This window comes from Sprattus sprattus, assembly GCF_963457725.1.
Source record: "Sprattus sprattus genome assembly, chromosome: 4".
Taxonomy (NCBI): Eukaryota; Metazoa; Chordata; class Actinopteri; order Clupeiformes; family Clupeidae; genus Sprattus; species Sprattus sprattus.
This window is the reverse complement of record NC_137923.1, coordinates 33,147,875-33,166,963: the sequence shown is the minus strand read 5'-3', so window position 1 is coordinate 33,166,963 and position 19,089 is coordinate 33,147,875. Positions and strand designations below refer to the sequence as shown.

The following is a 19,089-nucleotide window of genomic DNA, read 5'->3' as shown; positions in this document are numbered from 1 at the left end:
AGGCAGTATTCTAAAATCTTTAGTAGAATCCTGCACACAGTCTATGTCACTGCAACATCACCTAGGCTACATCATCTACTGCAATTAAAATGATGCTGCCTCACTGATTTTGAATTTGTAAAACCTACTGTAAGCACTTTGGAGTTGCAGATAAACAGGCGTAACTAAGCTGGAGGATAGAATGTTTTATTTGGGATATTATTATTTTTTTGTAATATAATAATGTCTTATTATTTTAGAGTATTTTAAGATATGTGGCAGTGTCATTTTGTGTGGTGCCTGACTGACCGGTGTAAACCATAGTATCCTGACAAAGTCTATGCTAGCCAACATGTCGAAAGAGTCAAGTGGGCAAGTCGGACATTGTTCAAGTAAGCAATTTGTCGTCATATCCTGTACTCATATTGTGCACTTCCCGAATCGTCCGCTGTTCTGGTTAAGAAGGCCAAATAGCGACAACCCGGTGAGTTCATTGCATTTAAAATGTCTGGAACCACCACATAAGAGATGCCGTGTATGAATGTGGTTCTTTGTTGTTTTTGAAACATTCACAGGGCTTCTGCTATTTTATTTAGTAAAACAATTGGTAGCATGCCAGTCATTGAAAGTCCTTGAGATTTTAGCTTAGCATAGCTGGCTAACACTACATAAGTTTAGACTCTCTGTCACATGCAAATTCAGCTAAAAGGTTAAGTAAAACGCTAGGAAAATTATGACTTAGTGAATAAGGCGGGAATCCTTTACTATAGTCTGTGATACATTAGTAGTAGGAGAAGGTCAACGTCAGTTTGGTGTTTTTAACTGGTGATGTATCTAGTGTCCTTAAGTGACGTTGATTACCATAGCCAAGGTTAGCCAGCTAACCCGAAGAAGACTGTTGATTAGCCAGACACAGCATATTTAAATATAATAGCTAGAGAAAGTCGATTAGTGATGTCTCGTTGTTTTTCTAGTATTGTATTGTGCAAGGGAGACGGACGTGTGTGTGTGTGTGTGTGTGTGTGTGTGTGTGTGTGTGTGTGTGTGTGTGTGTGTGTGTAAGTGTTAGTGTTAGTGTTATTTGCCCATAATGCTGTACGTGTGTGCCTTTTAGAATGGTTAATGCTCAATTCTGTGCTTAGAGGGCGATTTTAAAGTCTAGGCCCTATTTTTTGTTTAGATCTTTTTGAGTCCAGATTTTCACTAGGGACCAAAACAATTGAAATTTGTCTTGTATTGAGTTAGAACGTAAACCACTTGTTTTTTTGTTGTATGAACGTTTCAACTTGGATATGGATTAGGGTGCCACATTGTTTAAATACTGTAGCATTGTATGGTAAATTAATTTCGGACTAGCTTGGTGGAGGAGTTGAACTGTACTGAAACCAGCCTGGAGAAGACTTTATAGGGCCACTGCTCCAGTGGTGGTAACAGGGTAAAAATGGAATCCTCAGGAAGCGGTTTACATGGGGCAACACAGTTTAGGAATATCATTAGGCAGATGCTGAGTGGACCAGCACAGGCTGGTGCCAGTCGGAAAGCCAGGGGTAAGGCTACATTGCTGGAGAGCAGACCGTTGTTTACCACCTTTTTTCGCAAGCAAGAAGAGGAAACTAGACGAGCAGCACAGGGTTCTCAGTCAAAGCAAAGGCAGTGGATGAACTGACATGAAGTTGAGAAGGTTATCATCAGTTGGAGAGAATAGTTGGCTATGGATGTGTCAAGCTAAAAAGGCACCGGATGCCTAAAAGAGCCCGGGTGATGTAATGTTGACTTTCGAACGCCTCTTAAGTGACAGTTGCTATGCCAACGCCAATACGTCACCCGGGTCTTTATCGCTCATAACGCGATTTACTTCAGAGCATATTGCATTGAACTTCGCTACCTGAGACCGGCTTGCTTGTATTTGACCTACAATAAACCAACCAAAACAACCATTTGATGTTTGACTTTGGTAGGAAAGTTGTTGATTCGCTAGTTTATATAAATCAAATGTATGTATCAAAGTAAGCACATTCCATCAGCTAGCTAGCTCGTGCTAGTGTCTTGTTAGCTTGAAGCTATTAATCTGTTGTTGTGCTTAAATTAAGACACTCCTTAATGTGTTGTGATTTTTAGACATATCTGACGGCACCCACAGTTACATTTGAACAAAACAGGGCATTGTTTGCACAACATTTTACTAAAGAACAACGGGGGATTGCTAGCTTTGATATGCTAGCGGACATTGCTAACTTACAGAATACCATCAGGCAGGTGTAGCTAAAACTTTTTAGTCGCTTAATATTGTGCCTAAACGGACACTTTGTACCCCGACACTTTTTGGCTATCAGTCAGAGAGTCTCAAGAGTTGTTCGAAAGCCATCAGCTACTTTTTAGTCGCTTAATATTGTCGCACAAAAGGAGGAATTGCTATTAGCAATATAGATGCGGGGTACGCGGTGACCGGGTACGTAATGCTAACGTTGGCATAGAAACTGTCACTCAAGAATCAACATTACGTCACCCGGGCTCTTTTAGGCATCCGGTGCCTTCTTAGCTTGACAGATGCTAACCACATTCAATTAATTGTTGAAGCCACTTCCTCCCAACTCTACAGAATCTCAGTCAGATGGTGGGTGAAGATAGAGGCTGTAAGTTGTGTTTGGGTGTTGACTCATTGGAACATATTTTACCTGGTTGTAAAACTAGCTTGACCCAGTGGTGCTACACGTGGAAACATAAAGAGGTTTTAAAGTCATTGGTGTAATTGTTGATGATAGACAAGTTGAGGTTAAATATTTCCCTGTTAATGACAGGGACAGTAGAATTTCTTTTGTATGAAAGGGACAGAAAAGTGGAAAACCAGGCATGTTCAAGCAGTACTAACAAAGTGCGGGATTGGAGATTACTGACTGATGTCGGAAGGTGACTTCAAGTTCCACAGTGTATTGTTGTGACTGCTATGAGACCAGTCACGCAGAACTGCTAGTGGAAGCGAGGGAATGGGGTTGGCAAGCACACACAAGACCAATGTATTTTGGTTTTCAAGGACGGTCCTTTAAAGGAGTTGTCTGAGGGTGCTGAAAAGGCGAGCCAGTGGTTATGGCTGAAGTAATCACAGACTATTTAGGGACATGTGAATTACCTGTATTAAGTAAAGAAGCCTGTTGTTGCAAGATGTTTGGGTGCCAAGGGTGACCAGGGTTTGTAATCTTGGGGGTTTTTCCCACCCCCAACCAATGTTCCCTCTAAGCTGCGGCCGCGCAGGCCAGTCGAAGAGGTCGCGCAATAGATTTTTCAGACAGCGCACATTTTTCAGACGGCATAAATGATTTTTTTTTAAGGTTTAAAAATCTGAGCATCAAAGGGGATGTATGCTAGATATTCAACATTTAACATACTGACATATCTGACAACCAAGCCGGATGTGCGTTAGAATGTTTACATACAACATTTCCTTTAGCTCTCTTGCCGGCTCTGCTCCAGCAGTTATAGGCTACCATGGCGAAAAGAAAAGGCAGAGCAGGTGCACCAGAAAAAGGTCTGCCTAAAGTTTAAAACATGAGCAACTAGATGAAATAGTCCAAACTCCAAACTGACTCAGGTAGGATAAAACTTTGACATATTTACATATGCTCGGAGGCAAACGCGAAAAGAGTTCGCTCGTGGGAAAACATGCAGTGAACAAAAGTGACATTATTCTGTTTGTCCTTAAAGTTTGTGAGCACTTGGATGCCCGCTTCCCTGAGCCGAGTTAAAAAGTTTGTTCAGCGAGAAGGCAGCAATCAGTTGAGCGAGTACAAAACGGATGGCACCCAGGCTAGAGCTGAGTGGGCTTCCTTTGAGCCGGACACGTTGGATCGTGCAGTTAGTAAATTTGATCATGGGCTGAATGACGTGACCAATCTTGCGAAAAGGTTTGAAGCGCTTCTGGAGGAAGCATAATATGCGGTCCCGGGACACATTTGTCGAATTCAAGTTCACGGTTATTGAAAAAAAAGGTGGTCGCTGAAAAGTGAGCATTTTCCAGATCTGGTACAACTTCTTGACATTTGTGGCACATTCCAAGCATCTAGCACCGACTGTGAACGCGGTTTCAGTCTAATGAATGCCACGAAGACAAAATCGTGAGGCGAGAAGATTTGAGGTAGAAATTTCCAATATTTTCAATTAGACCTATTAGGCCCTATTCAAAGTGATCTTGATAACTGCAACAACATTTTGACATATGTTTAGTCAGAAAGGTGTGTCTTCCATAGGCCTGCAGACAAGATGAGCCACACAGCCAGATAGGCCTAGCTCCCTCAATGTAATTCAAATTACATGTTTTGTAGCTTAGTTTGTTGCAAACCACTCCAGTTATTAAATTATTTATAAAGGCTACCTTTAGGAAAAAATACACCATAATCACTATATTTATTGTAAAGCACTGCATTAGCATTTTTCTTTCAATGAAGTTCTACTTAAATGTTGTACCTGCTGAGAAATGACTAAACACCTTGGATACTTTTATTTTGTGTGTGTATATATATATATATATATATATATATACAGCCGCGGAAAAAATTAAGAGACCACTTCAAAATTATCAGCTTCTCTGGTTTTACTATTTATTGGTATGTGTTAAAGTAAAATGTACATTTTAGTTTTATTCTATAACCTACTGGCAACATTCCTACCAAATTTCAAATAAAAATATTGTCATTTAGATCATTTATTTGCAGAAAAATGACAATTGGTCAAAATAGCAAAAAAGATGCAGTGTCTTCAGATCTCGAATAATGCAAAGAAAACAAGCTCATATTCATTTTTAAGCTACACAATACTAATGCTTTAACTTAGGAAGAGTTCAGAAATCAATATTTGGTGGAATAACCTTGATTTAAAATCACAACTTTCATGTGTCTTGGCATGCTCTCCACCAGTCTTTCACATTGCCGTTGGGTGACTTTATGCTACTCCTGGCGCAAGAATTCAAGCAGCTCGGCTTCTTTTCATGGCTTGTGACCATCCATCTTCCTCTTGATCACATTTTAGAGTTTTTTTTATGGGATTCAGGTCTCGAAATTGGGCTGGCCATGACAGGGTCCTGATCTGGTGATACTCCATCCACACCTTTACTGGCCTGGCTGTGCGGCATGGAGCATTGCCCTGCTGGAAAAAACACTTCTCAGAGTTGGGGAACATTGTCAGAGCAAAAGGAAGCAAGTTTTTCTTCCGGGACAACGTTGTACTTTGCCTGGCTGAGGTTTGTAAAAGACCATAAGGATTGAACCAAAGCGGACTGGAGGGTCTCCTAGTTCGTCTTCTCTAATGAGTCCAATTTTCAGCTTTGCCCAACACATGGTCGTCTGATGGTTAGACGGAGACCTGGAGAGGCCTACAAGCCACAGAGTCTTGAACCTACTGTGAAATTGGACTCATCAGAGAAGACGAACTAGGAGACCCTCCAGTCGGCTTTGGTTCAATCCTTATGGTCTTTTACAAACCTCAGCCAGGCAAAGTACAACGTTGTCCCGGAAGAAAAACTTGCTTCCTTTTGCTCTGACAATGTTCCCCAACTCTGAGAAGTGTTTTTTCCAGCAGGGCAATGCTCCATGCCACATAGCCAGGCCAGTAAAGGTGTGGATGGAGTATCACCAGATCAGGACCCTGTCATGGCCAGCCCAATTTCGAGACCTAAATCCCATAAAAAAAACTCTGAAATGTGATCAAGAGGAAGATGGATGGTCACAAGCCATGAAAAGAAGCCGAGCTGCTTGAATTCTTGCGCCAGGAGTAGCATAAAGTCACCCAACGGCAATGTGAAAGACTGGTGGAGAGCATGCCAAGACACATGAAAGTTGTGATTTTAAATCAAGGTTATTCCACCAAATATTGATTTCTGAACTCTTCCTAAGTTAAAGCATTAGTATTGTGTAGCTTTAAAATGAATATGAGCTTGTTTTCTTTGCATTATTCGAGATCTGAAGACACTGCATCTTTTTTGCTATTTTGACCAATTGTCATTTTTCTGCAAATAAATGATCTAAATGACAATATTTTTATTTGAAATTTGGTAGGAATGTTGCCAGTAGGTTATAGAATAAAACTAAAATGTACATTTTGCTTTAACACATACCAATAAATAGTAAAACCAGAGAAGCTGATAATTTTGAAGTGGTCTCTTAATTTTTTCCGCGGCTGTATATACACGTATATAATCATTATCATTCATAACCAGTGAACCAGTCATAACCTCCCTAAACCTTATTTATTTTCAACCAAAGATCCTTTAAGTTTAACTAAACTGACTGGTAAAACACCATCATTAAAATGTTCCAAAGTCCAGCCATTATAAAGGATATTGAATAAATAGCAACCTTGTAGACATATTGATGCATTTGCGGTCATCTCTTTGGAAACCTATGGCTAACACAGGCTCGTGTTCATTTTCGTCAGGTCGCGTGGTTTACGAATTGCTCACAGTGCTGAAATGTGCGCTCAGAGTACAAAATATTTGCTCAGTGCTGAAAAAAAATAGAGGGAACATTGCCCCCAACCCCTTACCTTACTCTAACCTGAGTTCATATCCAATTCCTCCCCTTACCCTATCCTGGGTTCGTACCCCCAAGGGGGCTACCCCCCACAAACCCTCCCACCCCCTTGGACTGGATTGTTTAATGAAGAAAGTTAGTAACTAGCTGATCTTTTTCTGTAAGAGAAGTTGCTGCTTTCTGTAAACATGACCGCAAACATGTAGGTCAAGCCAATGGCTTCAGGCGTCACCGGTAGGTTAAATTGATATAATGCTATATAAACATCAAGACTAGTTTGATGCTTTATTTGTTGTCATGATCTAGACTTGTTGTCTTGTACTGTAAGGTTCCTTTCCCTCAGTATGACATTAACTTGTCTCTTTTTCTCAGCGTTTTCCAGGCGTGATGTCTGCGACGTTACGTGTGCTGTACTCCGTGTCCAGGCCGGGTAAGTTAGGCACCATGCTAATGATTAAAGATTAGATGGAAAAGAATACAAATATTTTAGCAAACGTGTTGTTTGCATGAAACACCTTTGCATAGCACCACTGTTATAAATGCCTTCTCCTCACTTCATTTTGTGAAACATCTTCTTTCCCTAGGCGCTTTGGCCCTCAGCCACAGTATAGTACGTCCCATTAGCCTCTCAGCTCAAAGGGAGGGATTCAGTAAGTATGACTGTAGACAGTTTCCTGCACAGCATAAACCTGTAGCATCTGTTACTATTATGACACAAAAAAATCACTGGAAATGTATACAAACTTTGATGTTTGTCACTCTGCTTTTTCAACAATGGCTTTCCATTCGGTTCCTTTCCATTGACTCTGTCTTTCTCTCTCAGAGTATGTCAATGCTCAGGAGGTTGCCACAGACATGAAGTCCATCACCGATCGTGCAGCTCAGACCCTTCTGTGGACCGAGCTCTTCCGAGGTGAGGCCTCATGTTACAACACCAGGCTGTATTTGTGTGTCAGAATCTCATCCCTTCATGGTTATCGACCTCACTCATCCTGGTCCTGCCATTATATGGAGATAAAGGTTTAAGGTTCTGTTTTCATACTTCCTTTTCTTATAAGTTGTTACAGATGTGCATAAATATTTTGATGTTTTTCTTTCTCTGTAGGTTTGGGCATGACCATGAGCTACTTGTTCAGGGAGCCAGCTACGATAAACTACCCGTTTGAGAAGGGGCCCTTGTCCCCCCGCTTCCGTGGTGAGCATGCACTGCGTAGGTACCCTTCAGGAGAGGAGCGCTGCATTGCCTGCAAACTGTGTGAAGCCATCTGTCCAGCACAGGTAAACTGCAGCTCAACATCTTTGACCACCTAATTTGTATCACGTTTTTGTTGTTTTGTTAATGTTACATTGTGGTAGCTGTTGTGCAGTAAAATACTGTTTCAATAGTGGAGTAGGTTGTGTAGGTTTAGATGCATTCACACTCATTAATGCTGCAATCTTTCTGGAGTTTTGCCTCAAAACACATCAATACAAGTTTGTATCAAACAAGTACGTTTACTCAGATCTGCTCAGATCTTGTTTTTACCCTTATGGTCTTCATGCATTTCATGGAAATTACTGTAATTTTTTCTGCAAACAACAGGAGGTTTTAATTTTGTGGTTGAATTTCTACTGAGTTACTATATAATTATATCTACATTACAATCTCGAGTGTCTTTAAATTATTTTGCCATAATAAATAAACTCTCTGATTACACTAGTGCAGGGGTTTTCAACTGGTTTTGTCCCAGGGACCACCATTCTGATTAGAAAATAATCCGCGGCCCCCTGATATGCCTGCGCGCGTGCGTGTGTGTGTGCGTTCGTGCATGTGTGGGGAGAGGGGAGACCTGTCAGTGTAATATCTGGGCATTAGGGATAGGAATCTTCACCATCAAGGCGATACGATACACATCTCGATACACTACCAACGATTCGATACATTCAAGATTCATGGAATTACCAGTGATAAGATACGATACGATTCTCCTACCTCCTGCGATCCGGTGCGATACAGTACGATCTAATTCTAAAGTGCGATACGATACGATGCGATACAATACGATGCGATGCAATGCAGAAGAAAAGTACACCATGGAATACATAGTTCAAGTTATGGCACTTGAAGCATTAAAGCTGGCTGTGCCTTATTTTGAAACAAAGGAAATACAACTTAGAGAGTAATTAATTGTAGGTCTCTGGAACTTTAGGATACAAGTGTAACCTTTAACAAAAATTCAGATTTCTCTTTAGTGCATGTTGTAGAACAATTTAAGCCCTACACAAAGGCATGTTTTCCATTTAAGCCTTTAAAAGTGCTTTACGTTTATACATGAGGTAAACCAAATAAAATGGGCTAATACAAAAAGGTGCAGGCCAGGAGATTCCATCCACTATAAAAACTAATAGGAAAGCATTAACAGGAACATATTGCATTTTCCCCAAAATATACAATGCACACCATTGATGAGTACACCCCATTTGAAAAGTAACATTTTGAACAACATTTTAATAAGCACAAGTTATTTCCAAAATGTGCATAGGTAAATGTTATGCCCAAAATGTGCATACAATATCTGATGAACAAAGTAAGGTTAATAATGTAACTTAGGTGACATTTTTTCCATTTACTCAGTGCACATTTTGGAAATAACACGTGTACTTATTCAAATATAGTTCATAATGTTACTTTTCAAAAGGGGTATACTCATTATCTCCATGCACTGTAATATGATTCATCATTATGAACAAATGGCCATAACAAGGGAGTAACAGTTCCCCATCTGGAAATTAAGACAAGTGAATCCAAACACTTAACCCAGATGGGTCTTTTTCAAGTTCTTTTTAAGAAAGATCTCGTTTGTAGAAGCCAAAATCTTTCCATACCGTAGACTTAAAGCCCACAACCGAATGTATTACCTCCGTTTCGTTTTCCTCCATGCTAACGCGCTATCTGACTGGCTGCCGGCTTTTTTAGAAAGCACGTTTGTTTGGACACGCCTATTCGCGCGAGCCTTGAGCCGAGACTAGAGGGGTAGGGATAGAAACACAACTGAAACTCAGAGACACGTTTCTAAAAAGTTATAATAATAGATAATAATCGGTTTGTATCGATGCAGATAATTTTGATACGATGCATCTCGAGTTTATGTGCACTTTTTACCGATGCAGACGTTTGCAAATCGATGCAACTGCATCTTACACGTCGTATCGATTTTCCGATGCGCATCGGTGAATCTTCCCATGCCTACTGGGCATGGTGAAGTCCACACAGCCTGTCTATTCATGGCGAAATGGTAGACAACGACAGTCTCATATCATTCTCTTGCCCTGTACTTATTCTTCAAGTACGCAAAAAAAAATGCTCTCACACATGTAGTTTGAAAGTTTGCAAAATACACCTCATTGCTTTTGCAGCAAGCTCTGGAAATTCTGTCTGGCAACTTATTTAGAACTTAAGTCATATGAAAATCACGCAACATCTGTTGCATGTACTCAATAAGCTTGGCATTCAAGAAAACGTAATACGTCTCCATATGCTGCAATAGTCTCAACGGCTTCATAGCTTCAGTTGACAGTAATGTTGAACACACGAAACACAGTGGTACCTCCTCTCCTGCTCTGGCTATCATCACTGTAAATCCGTATTTGATGTATTCCTCATTGTTTTTTCTTTGTTGGCTTTGTTTCCCTGTATCCTGTGAAGGTGTACTTCTGTCTTGGCAGCCTGTCTCTCTCCTCACTAAACACCGATCCATTGGTGCTTCTGACCAGCTTACTCCACGTTAGAGTGAAATGTTAGCTAAGGACAGTAGATAACTTCAGTCGTTCACCAAAAGTTTTACTTTTTCGACTAAACTTAAAAAGTACTCGTAGGCTATGCACGCGAGACTGTACGTTATGAATAATCCGGTATGGCGTGACTTTACGAACGCAATGCATTTACATCAGCAAAGCACAGGCTACCATCGACTGAATAGGTGCAAGGCTACATTCTGTCAGCGTGAATCTCCTTTATATTATTTTAGACATATTTTTCTTATTTCAGACATTTTCAAGAGTAATCTGGAAATGTGTTGAAATATCAAAGCAAATCATTTTTATTTTTTTTTAATCGCGGACCCCCTGCAATACCGCCGCGGACCCCCGGTTGAAAACCCCTGCACTAGTGTGTCTTTGGTTTCTACTAGAACTCAAGGTCGTTTCAAAACACTAGGGATGGATAGTTTCCCGCTGACGACCGAACTTGACACTTGAGTCTTCCTCCTCTCCCAGGCAATCACGATTGAGGCTGAGCCCCGTTCTGACGGCAGCCGGCGGACAACACGCTATGACATAGACATGACCAAATGTATCTACTGTGGCTTCTGTCAGGAGGCATGCCCTGTGGACGCCATTGTGGAGGTGAGACTTAACCCAGCAGAGCACTGCAGCCATTAATGTCTGCTTGTTGTATTAGACATCGGAATTGGTAATGGGAATTCTTGTGAAATTCTTTACAGGAGGTCTTCCCCCCCCCCTCCTTTGTAATATTTACTAATTAATTAATTTCCTTTGTATGTTTTTCTCAGGGACCCAACTTTGAGTTCTCCACAGAAACTCACGAAGAGCTGCTGTACAACAAGGAGAAACTGCTCAATAATGGAGACAAGTGGGAGGCCGAGATTGCTGCCAACATTCAGGCCGACTACCTATACAGATAAACAGACATGCGTGTACACATACAAACACACACACATGCATACACACATGCATATACACAAACGCAAAGATTGATTTGATGCACACTGACTGACTACAAAGGGATGGTAACTGACAGTGACTAGAACCATTGCAGATTCATACATGTACACACACACTCTATAATGGACTCACTTAGACTCCCTGTGACTTGGCTCTACCACACCCTCTGACAGACCTGGACAAACACATACTTACACACAAGCCCTTCTCATGACTATCTTATAGAGGCAACCCAAAGTTCTGGACCACCCACACCTGAACCTCACCCCATGTAAACACAGTCTGTTTCAGTAACAGCCTCTGACTCGACTTTAATGCATTTTGGTTGACTTTGGGTGGGTGTTTAATCTTTGCAACAAGGTGTGCTCCTCAAGGGAGATGGGTGGATCATAACACAGCAACTTATTCTTCACAGCAAGGCAGCCAATATCCCTCAACCTTCTCCCTATCTGTATCCACCCTACTACAGTAAGTAGGAGGTATCGGAAGTGTGTTATTCAGTTAATGCTACATATGATTGCCTTCCTAATACATAAATAAAAATGTATGCGTTTGTCTGGAGAATTGTACAGAGATTAAATACTTGTGAACCCTAAAGGAAATGATTAAATTAATGTTCTGTCCTAAGTTTTCAAACAGTCTGCTGTGTTTTCTTTTCAGCTCTGTAAACTTGTTTGTATCACACAATATTTGGTTACGGATGTTGTTCCATTGTGGATTTTTGTTACTTTCAGCCTTCATATTAATGACATGATTCTAATGTAAGAACTGAAAATGGGTCAGTCAGAATTGTTCATTGTTAGCATTGACATCACATGATCGATTAGGCAAATTAAACACTTATTGAAATAACCCACTTTGTTTACTGCATTTTCTGTCTTGGGCTACTGTAGAGTGTTGGTAACTAACATTTAAAATGTGTCAGTTTCATACATAATTAAGGTTAGACCGAGATATAATTATTATTTGTATGAGACTAAGCCCATCATTGTTATATGGTACTTTAATTGATACAAGACGTTTGAATTACAATGTAGAAGATGTAGAAAGTATTCATGCTCCCCTTATATCAATGTCAGCGTGCATTTTCTGTTAATGATAAAGCTTCACTCTATAGCTAAATGGCCCAGAGGAGTGTGTGTGAGCGTTCTTGCACGGCATCGCCCTGTGTGTTATGTCTGTGTAATAAGATCCCAATCCACTTGCCATTCTGTATCAGCGTCTGAACGCGTGCCTGTGTTTAAAAAATGGCAAAGAGAAAACGAAAGAAAAGTCTTGCTACGCTACAATGTGATTTTTCTGTACCGAGTCTCTGTTATGCTCACACAGCTTGTTTTGATGTGAGATGGAGGAACGCTAAAGACCACTTTTGTCAAGATACATGCAACAAGAGAATTTGAAAAGAAATACAATGCCCTCCACAATTATTGGCACCCTTAGTGAATGTGACCAAAACAGGCTATGAAAAAAAAAATACATCTTTGCTCTGTATCCTTTTGGTCATTCACTGAAAATATTCATAAAAATCCTACCTGTTCATTTAAGTAAAAATATTGAACTTTTTTTTTTTTTGCATTAAACTAAATATTTTTCTTCAAAACATGGGTGCCACAATTATTGGCACCCCTAGAAAATCTTATAATTAAAATCTAACTGAAGTATATTACCAGTCATGTTTTACATTTTTAAGTTCACCTGTTTGATTAGGAACTCTTTAATGGTCAACCATGATTTCCTGCTTCACATTGGTATAAATATGAGATGACAGGCCAAATACCCCTAGTCATTTATCAAGATGGGAAAGACACAAAAGAACACGTTGACGAAGTGCAACAAAAAGTTTTGGAGCTGCTGAAACCCGGATATAGGGATATAAGAAAATATCTAAACAGTTTGAAAAACCGGCAATAGTTAAGGAGTTCAAAGTGTCAGGAGATGTAAGGAATCAGCCTGGAAGAGGACCTGTCTGTAAATTGACCCCACACACTGTGAGGAGAATGGTTTGACTGGCAAAATAATCTCCAAGGATCACAGCTGGAGAATTTCAGAGGTTAGTTGAGTCCTGGGGTCAGAAAGTCTCCAGAATTACCATTAGACGCCACCTACATCACCACAAGTTGTTTTGTAGGGTTGCCAGAAAAAAGCCTCTGCTGTCAATCAACAACAAACTTACTTGCCTACAGTTTGCCAAATGTAAGACAGACTTTTATTATAGAGTAATATGGTCAGATGAAACATTTTGCTTTCTTTCAATATTTTTACGTCAATGAAAAGGTTATTTTTTTGTTAATTTAAAGAGGTAAACAGCACAAGACATATTTTTTCATGGCCTGTTTTGGTCACATTCACTAAGGGTGCCAATAATTGTGGAGGGCACTGTATGTTGTTGAGTATTTTGCATTTCGCACCATGTTGGTGATGCAGCTCTCATTAGTTGTGAAATATCCTCAAGTTTATGGTTCAAAAGCCTTATCTGTGAGGAATTCACATAGCCTCCATCTGTCTCACCATCCAAGCAACTGTTGGAGTGAAGGTGAAAGCCAAAGCCATTGTTTTCCACAGCAAGAAGAACCTGCAGGTAATCAATGCTTCCTGACTCATCAGAGCCTTAGGAATCTTATTATTGCTTAACCTAATGTGAGCAGGAACCCGGAGTGAGTGCTTAAACACACACACACACACACACACACACACACTTCATCATATTCCTCTTCACTTACAAAAGTTGCTTTCTGAATCCTCCTTCACAGTAGAGTGAAGTACAGGCATACACCACACATGCACACACCTGCATGCAGACAGAATTATTTGCTTATAAGGTTTTAAGAGCCTCCGTATTCTCTTTTGGGTCTTTTTGGAGAAAGGAAAATTGAGGTCCACTACAATTTCTCACAAACATCTTCCTCTATCTTGTCAGATCTTACAGATCTCTTGCATCCACAGGTTATAGCAGAAACTGTCCTACCGGACGAGGATGATGATTTCTACCCCATGAAACCTTAGGACCATTGTCAGACATGCCATCACCTTCAGAATGTTTGTCTTTGCTATATTCAACAGTTTACAAAGTATTTTCTGTAAAAATGGATTTATAATGCCTATCATGCCTTGTGTAATGTAAACACCTGACCACTAACATTACAAAGCAATATTCACAAATGAGACAATAATGTATTCCGTCTGATTTACTGGTATAATATCAAAGGTATATAAAACATTTTTCGTAAGAACTGTGAGAGTTGAAAATCAATAAAATCAGTAAATGTAAGCCAGCTATTTAATCTTGTTGGACAAGTTGAATCTGTACATGCCAAAGCCTAAATAAGCCAGTTAATGGTTTCGCCATTTTTTTTTTCTTTAGATTCATATTTGTGTAATGTGTTAAGGTACTGGTGTAGTATAGATAGATAAATAAATACAAATTCATGAAGGAGCAAATTGATGACTATGCCAAAGTATGGCATAAATGTAATTTATGTTTATTATAATTTACTTTATGAAAGTTATATTGCTTTATGAATATACCATTGGACATATTAACTATATATAAATATATTTAAACCTATGCGTAATGATGTTGAATTTTGTACACCCGACTTATTTTTGCAGATATTTATGTAGATATTATCTACAGTGTCATTAGTTTATCGTTTGCTTCTTTAGCGTGTTAAAAAAATATGCCAGTCCAGACTTAAGTGGAGGATCTTAGATCTTGGAGGATCTAGTTTTCTTGAATGAGTCGTATTTTATGGCCATGTGGTCTGAACTTGGACCTTTGCTGGAATGTTTGCCAAGTGCTCACAAGTCTTAGCCAAAACGATTTGAATGTTATTATGATGAAGTGATGGTGAATGGACGGAGCTGGCGGAGAACTGCACACTTTACTTGCAGTGTTTGAAAGATTTAGCGGAGCGGCTCAGGGCACCAAGAGCGCATCCACCTGTACACGCAGACCTGGTTGCATGCATAGAGCATGCGTGAAGTGTGCCAAGTGAGCTGTGACAGTGAAGCCCATGGGACGGGAGAATGAAAAAGACGGAGGCAGAGAGATTAGTCGTCCAGCACACAACTGTTGACTTAATCCTCTTTGAGAGGATAGGCTTAGTAAACTACGATTCTGTGTAGGTGCAGCCATATTGCAGGACCTGTGCTGTGTAAAGCAGAGTTTTCAGAGGAACTTAAAAAAAAAAAAACATTGATAGATTGTTGCTAATCATCCTCTCTACAGAAAGCGTTGGATGACTACACCTCACTGGAATAAATAGAGTGAATTGATACATTCATAGGCCTCCGCGATTGAATTAGCTAGGATAGCCATTCATAACAAATTCTTTCTCAACAAGTGCCCACCAGGCCGTCAAAATGAAGGATCGATTGGAACAACTGAAAGAGGTAAGATGCATCATTTTCATCAACACTTTGCTTGATGTCCTTAGATGTGTTTAAGTAGGCCTAGAGCTTGTGTGGCAGACTATTGAAGCTGTAGATTCTGGTGATAACGGTAGCCTTTTACGTCACTTTCACCTGTGTCAAAGTCCTTGGTAAGTGCCAGTCGGCCTTTTTATAAAATGATAGGGTTCGCTTGCCAAGGCTTCATAAACGGGGGTATGAAGATGGCTGCATTATTCAATAACTAACTTGACCCCTGAGTTCACCAAAACACTTTGATTGGAGCATACTATGGGCTATAACACTGAGGCCTTTGGTTATCACTCAACCATTTTTGGGTGGGCAGTTCGGGTTGAGCACTACAGGTGTAGGCTACACAGCCTAGCAGAAAAACGTTGTGGTTGGTGCTTTTGCTGTGAATTGGTGGTCACTGTCTCAATGTGCGCCTTGCACCACTCTCACCAACGAGTTTTCAGTGGATCGTGGTGAAATGGCAGTTTGTGTCGGTACGGGTCTCACGTAGGTGACAGTAAAAATTAAGACACGCACATGTCTTGAGGTTATTTTGAAGTGAGCTGCGTGACACGCCATGCTACTGCCTGACTACGGCGTACTTCCACTTCCCACACCAACGCAAGATTGCCCGTTGGACCAGAGATGGTCAAATCGCTCTCGGAGATATGGAGATAGGTCAAGGGAGGGGTTAACTGGGGGATTCCGGATGAGGGGGAAGGGTATGAGACAGGACTGATTACACTAAGATGAAAGGATTGTTCCTCTGTTTGTTTTAGTGCATATGGTCATATGTTCGTGGTGCTGTTGCCATGACCAGAGCCTTTAAATAACAACAAAATACAATGTTGATTATAGTTGTTCTATGTTCGATAGCTCTATGTATTTATTTTTAACTTCAACATTTGACCTAACATGCACACACAAACAGAATATTCAGTGAAAAATGCTACAAGTCCCTTCACCTGTGCCACATTACTGTAAAATTATACCTTACAGAACACATACAGTGCCCTCCACAAATATTGGCACCCCTAGTGTTTTGGGGGAAAATATTTATTTAATGTCAAAAGTTTTTTTTTCTTTCAATCATTTTACTTCAATGAAAAGGTAAGATTTTTGAGAATATTTTGAGTGAAAAACCAAGAGGATTAACAGCAAAGACATATTTTGTATAGCCTGTTTAGCTCATATTCACTAGGGGTGCCAATATTTGTGGAGGGCACTGTATGTTGACTCATTATGTTGTTTTCATGGTACTAATCCATCAAGAAAGATATTAACATCTCATCAAATAATATTATCAGAGTATGTACTAAAGCACAAATGGAGAAGGTTCAGGTGTATTATGAGTTTCATTGTGTTTGAGGCTTGTATGTCTGAAACATTGGTACTTGGGATGACATACCCTTTTTTTCTCTTTACAGAAATGTGAAGTGCCAGATGATGTCGAGATTCCTGTTGAGAAAGAGGCATTTATGGATGAGTTCTTTTCCCAGGTAACGTTTTCTGAAGGCTAGCGAATTCACACCACAGTTGAATTTCTCTCTTGTGTACAAATAGAGTATAATGCAGTACAGAGCACTCCACAAAGTTACAAATTCAAAAAATTACTTCTAAAACCATGTCAATGTTTTTTAATGAAATATTAAATATTACAACAGAATACATCTATGAAGGAATTAGCTCACACTGACACACTATTTGAAATGATAAGCTGAACAATAGGTCATTATAGAAGTGTTCACTGTGTGTCAATGTCAGTTTCCCAGCCACCATTTGACTTTATGTGTCTGTGTGCACGTGTTCATATTTTACCCTCAGGCTGAGGATATCCGCAACAGTATTGATAAGGTAGATGAGAATGTGACGGACATTAAGAAGCTGTACTCAGTCATCCTCTCCGCTCCTACATCTGACCAGAGTAAACATCATCATCATATCACTGCTATATCTCTCTATCTCTTTTTTCTCTCTCTTTCTGTCAATCTCTCATGCTGCTCTCCCTGTCTTTCTATTTTCTATTTCATATTAATTTCTATTCATTTTCTGTCTATGCTGTTTTCTGTTAGTCACGTTTAAAGTCCATAACGATTCCACTTCCTACCATTACATTTAATCATTGTTCTCCCAAGTCCTCAAGGCCGTTACCTTGTCCCCCTCTCTTATGTCTCCTTTCTCCTGTCAACTTCCACAGAGACACAAGATGACATTGAAGCCCGTACCAATGAGATCAAGAAGCTGGCCAACAATGCTCGCAATAAGCTGAAGAGTCAGTGTTGTTTCAAGTTGCAATTTACACAGCCTCATTGCTCATTATTTTTTGGATTTTTTTTGGTCTTTTGTTTACCAAAGCCTTGTGTCAGGAACAGTGTGAATACTCTGATACTTGACTAATAATTTCTTATTCACAACTGATCTTGAATTGGCCTCAGTTCTATATATATATCAACACTGTGCCATTACTCACTGTAGTCTTATTCAGTCTCTATCTGTCATCATGCCTGTAATAGTTGAGGTTTCTTGTTTGCGTGGACAGGCATTGAGAGGAGTTTGGAGACAAACACAGAGGACAGAGTGTCAGCTGACCTAAGGATAAAAAAGTCTCAGGTATGGAGTGGAACCACACACCACCACATTTGAACCACGAACAGGGACGGATGAAACTGGTGTGCCTTAGAGTCCCATCACCTGCTTCTTCTGTTTTTCAGCATGCCATCCTGGCCAAAAAATTTGTGGAAGTGATGACAAGGTACAATGAGGCACAGATGGAATTCAGAGATAAAAGCAAAGGACGCATTGCCAGACAGCTTGAAATCAGTGAGTGCCTTCACCGCACTCCTTTAGTGTTAGTTTTTTTTACCTCCATTTGTTTCTGTGTGTGGTGTATTATCAAGTGGCTGTAGACTTGAAAAAGTTACAGATGTGTATCTGTGGCCAACAAAGCCTTAGTTCTACATAGGCAACCTGATTTTACCTTCATCTTCTATATTAGGAGTGTCTGTGTAGAGTGAATGTTTAAGTGTCTGGTGTGGTGTATGTGTGTGAATGCATCATACCTTTTCTTTTCGCAGCGGGCAAAGAAACCACAGATGAGGAGTTAGAGGAGATGCTGGAGGGCGGTAATGCAGCTGTGTTCACAGCTGGGGTAGTTTCATTTATGTCCATATGTTTGCCTGTGTCTGTCTATCTATCTGTCTATCTATTTGTTTGTCTGCGTATAACTTGGTTGCTTGTTCCTTTGGCAGATCATGGCTTCAAACATCTCAAAGGAGCAGATGGGTGAGATTGAAGCGCGACATAAAGACATCATGCGTCTGGAGAGCAGCATAAAGGAGCTGCATGACATGTTTGTGGACATTGCCATGCTAGTGGAGAACCAGGTACCACAGACGTGGATCCCGCTAGATAAATCTTGTCAGATAGCTGTTGGATTCACTAGAATGTTTTAGACATCTAGTGCAGTGTT

The 19,089-nt window shown here is 40.2% G+C and overlaps 2 protein-coding genes across 2 annotated transcripts in view; both read left to right on the top strand.

Annotated features, from left to right (window-relative positions):
• Positions 1 to 319: 319 nt before the first annotated feature.
• Positions 320 to 11,855, top strand: ndufs8a (NADH:ubiquinone oxidoreductase core subunit S8a; the record flags this gene model as incomplete). Its single annotated transcript, XM_080836922.1, has 7 exons — positions 320 to 463; positions 6,870 to 6,927; positions 7,082 to 7,147; positions 7,321 to 7,410; positions 7,603 to 7,775; positions 10,752 to 10,880; positions 11,048 to 11,855. The coding sequence occupies 7 exons, from the start codon at positions 320 to 322 to the stop codon at positions 11,177 to 11,179; spliced, it is 792 nt and encodes a 263-aa protein (XP_080693048.1). The 3' UTR covers positions 11,180 to 11,855.
• A 3,726-nt stretch (positions 11,856 to 15,581) lies between these two features.
• The window catches only part of stx3a (syntaxin 3a), a gene marked incomplete at both ends in the record, with an annotated part of 3,841 nt that continues 333 nt past the window's right edge, over positions 15,582 to 19,089 (top strand). The window contains 8 exons of the mRNA XM_080836996.1: positions 15,582 to 15,611; positions 17,048 to 17,119; positions 17,445 to 17,544; positions 17,818 to 17,892; positions 18,160 to 18,230; positions 18,332 to 18,440; positions 18,695 to 18,768; positions 18,869 to 19,003. Of these exons, the coding sequence (XP_080693122.1) occupies positions 15,582 to 15,611; positions 17,048 to 17,119; positions 17,445 to 17,544; positions 17,818 to 17,892; positions 18,160 to 18,230; positions 18,332 to 18,440; positions 18,695 to 18,768; positions 18,869 to 19,003 (666 nt within the window). The remainder of the gene's footprint in view (positions 15,612 to 17,047; positions 17,120 to 17,444; positions 17,545 to 17,817; positions 17,893 to 18,159; positions 18,231 to 18,331; positions 18,441 to 18,694; positions 18,769 to 18,868; positions 19,004 to 19,089) is intronic.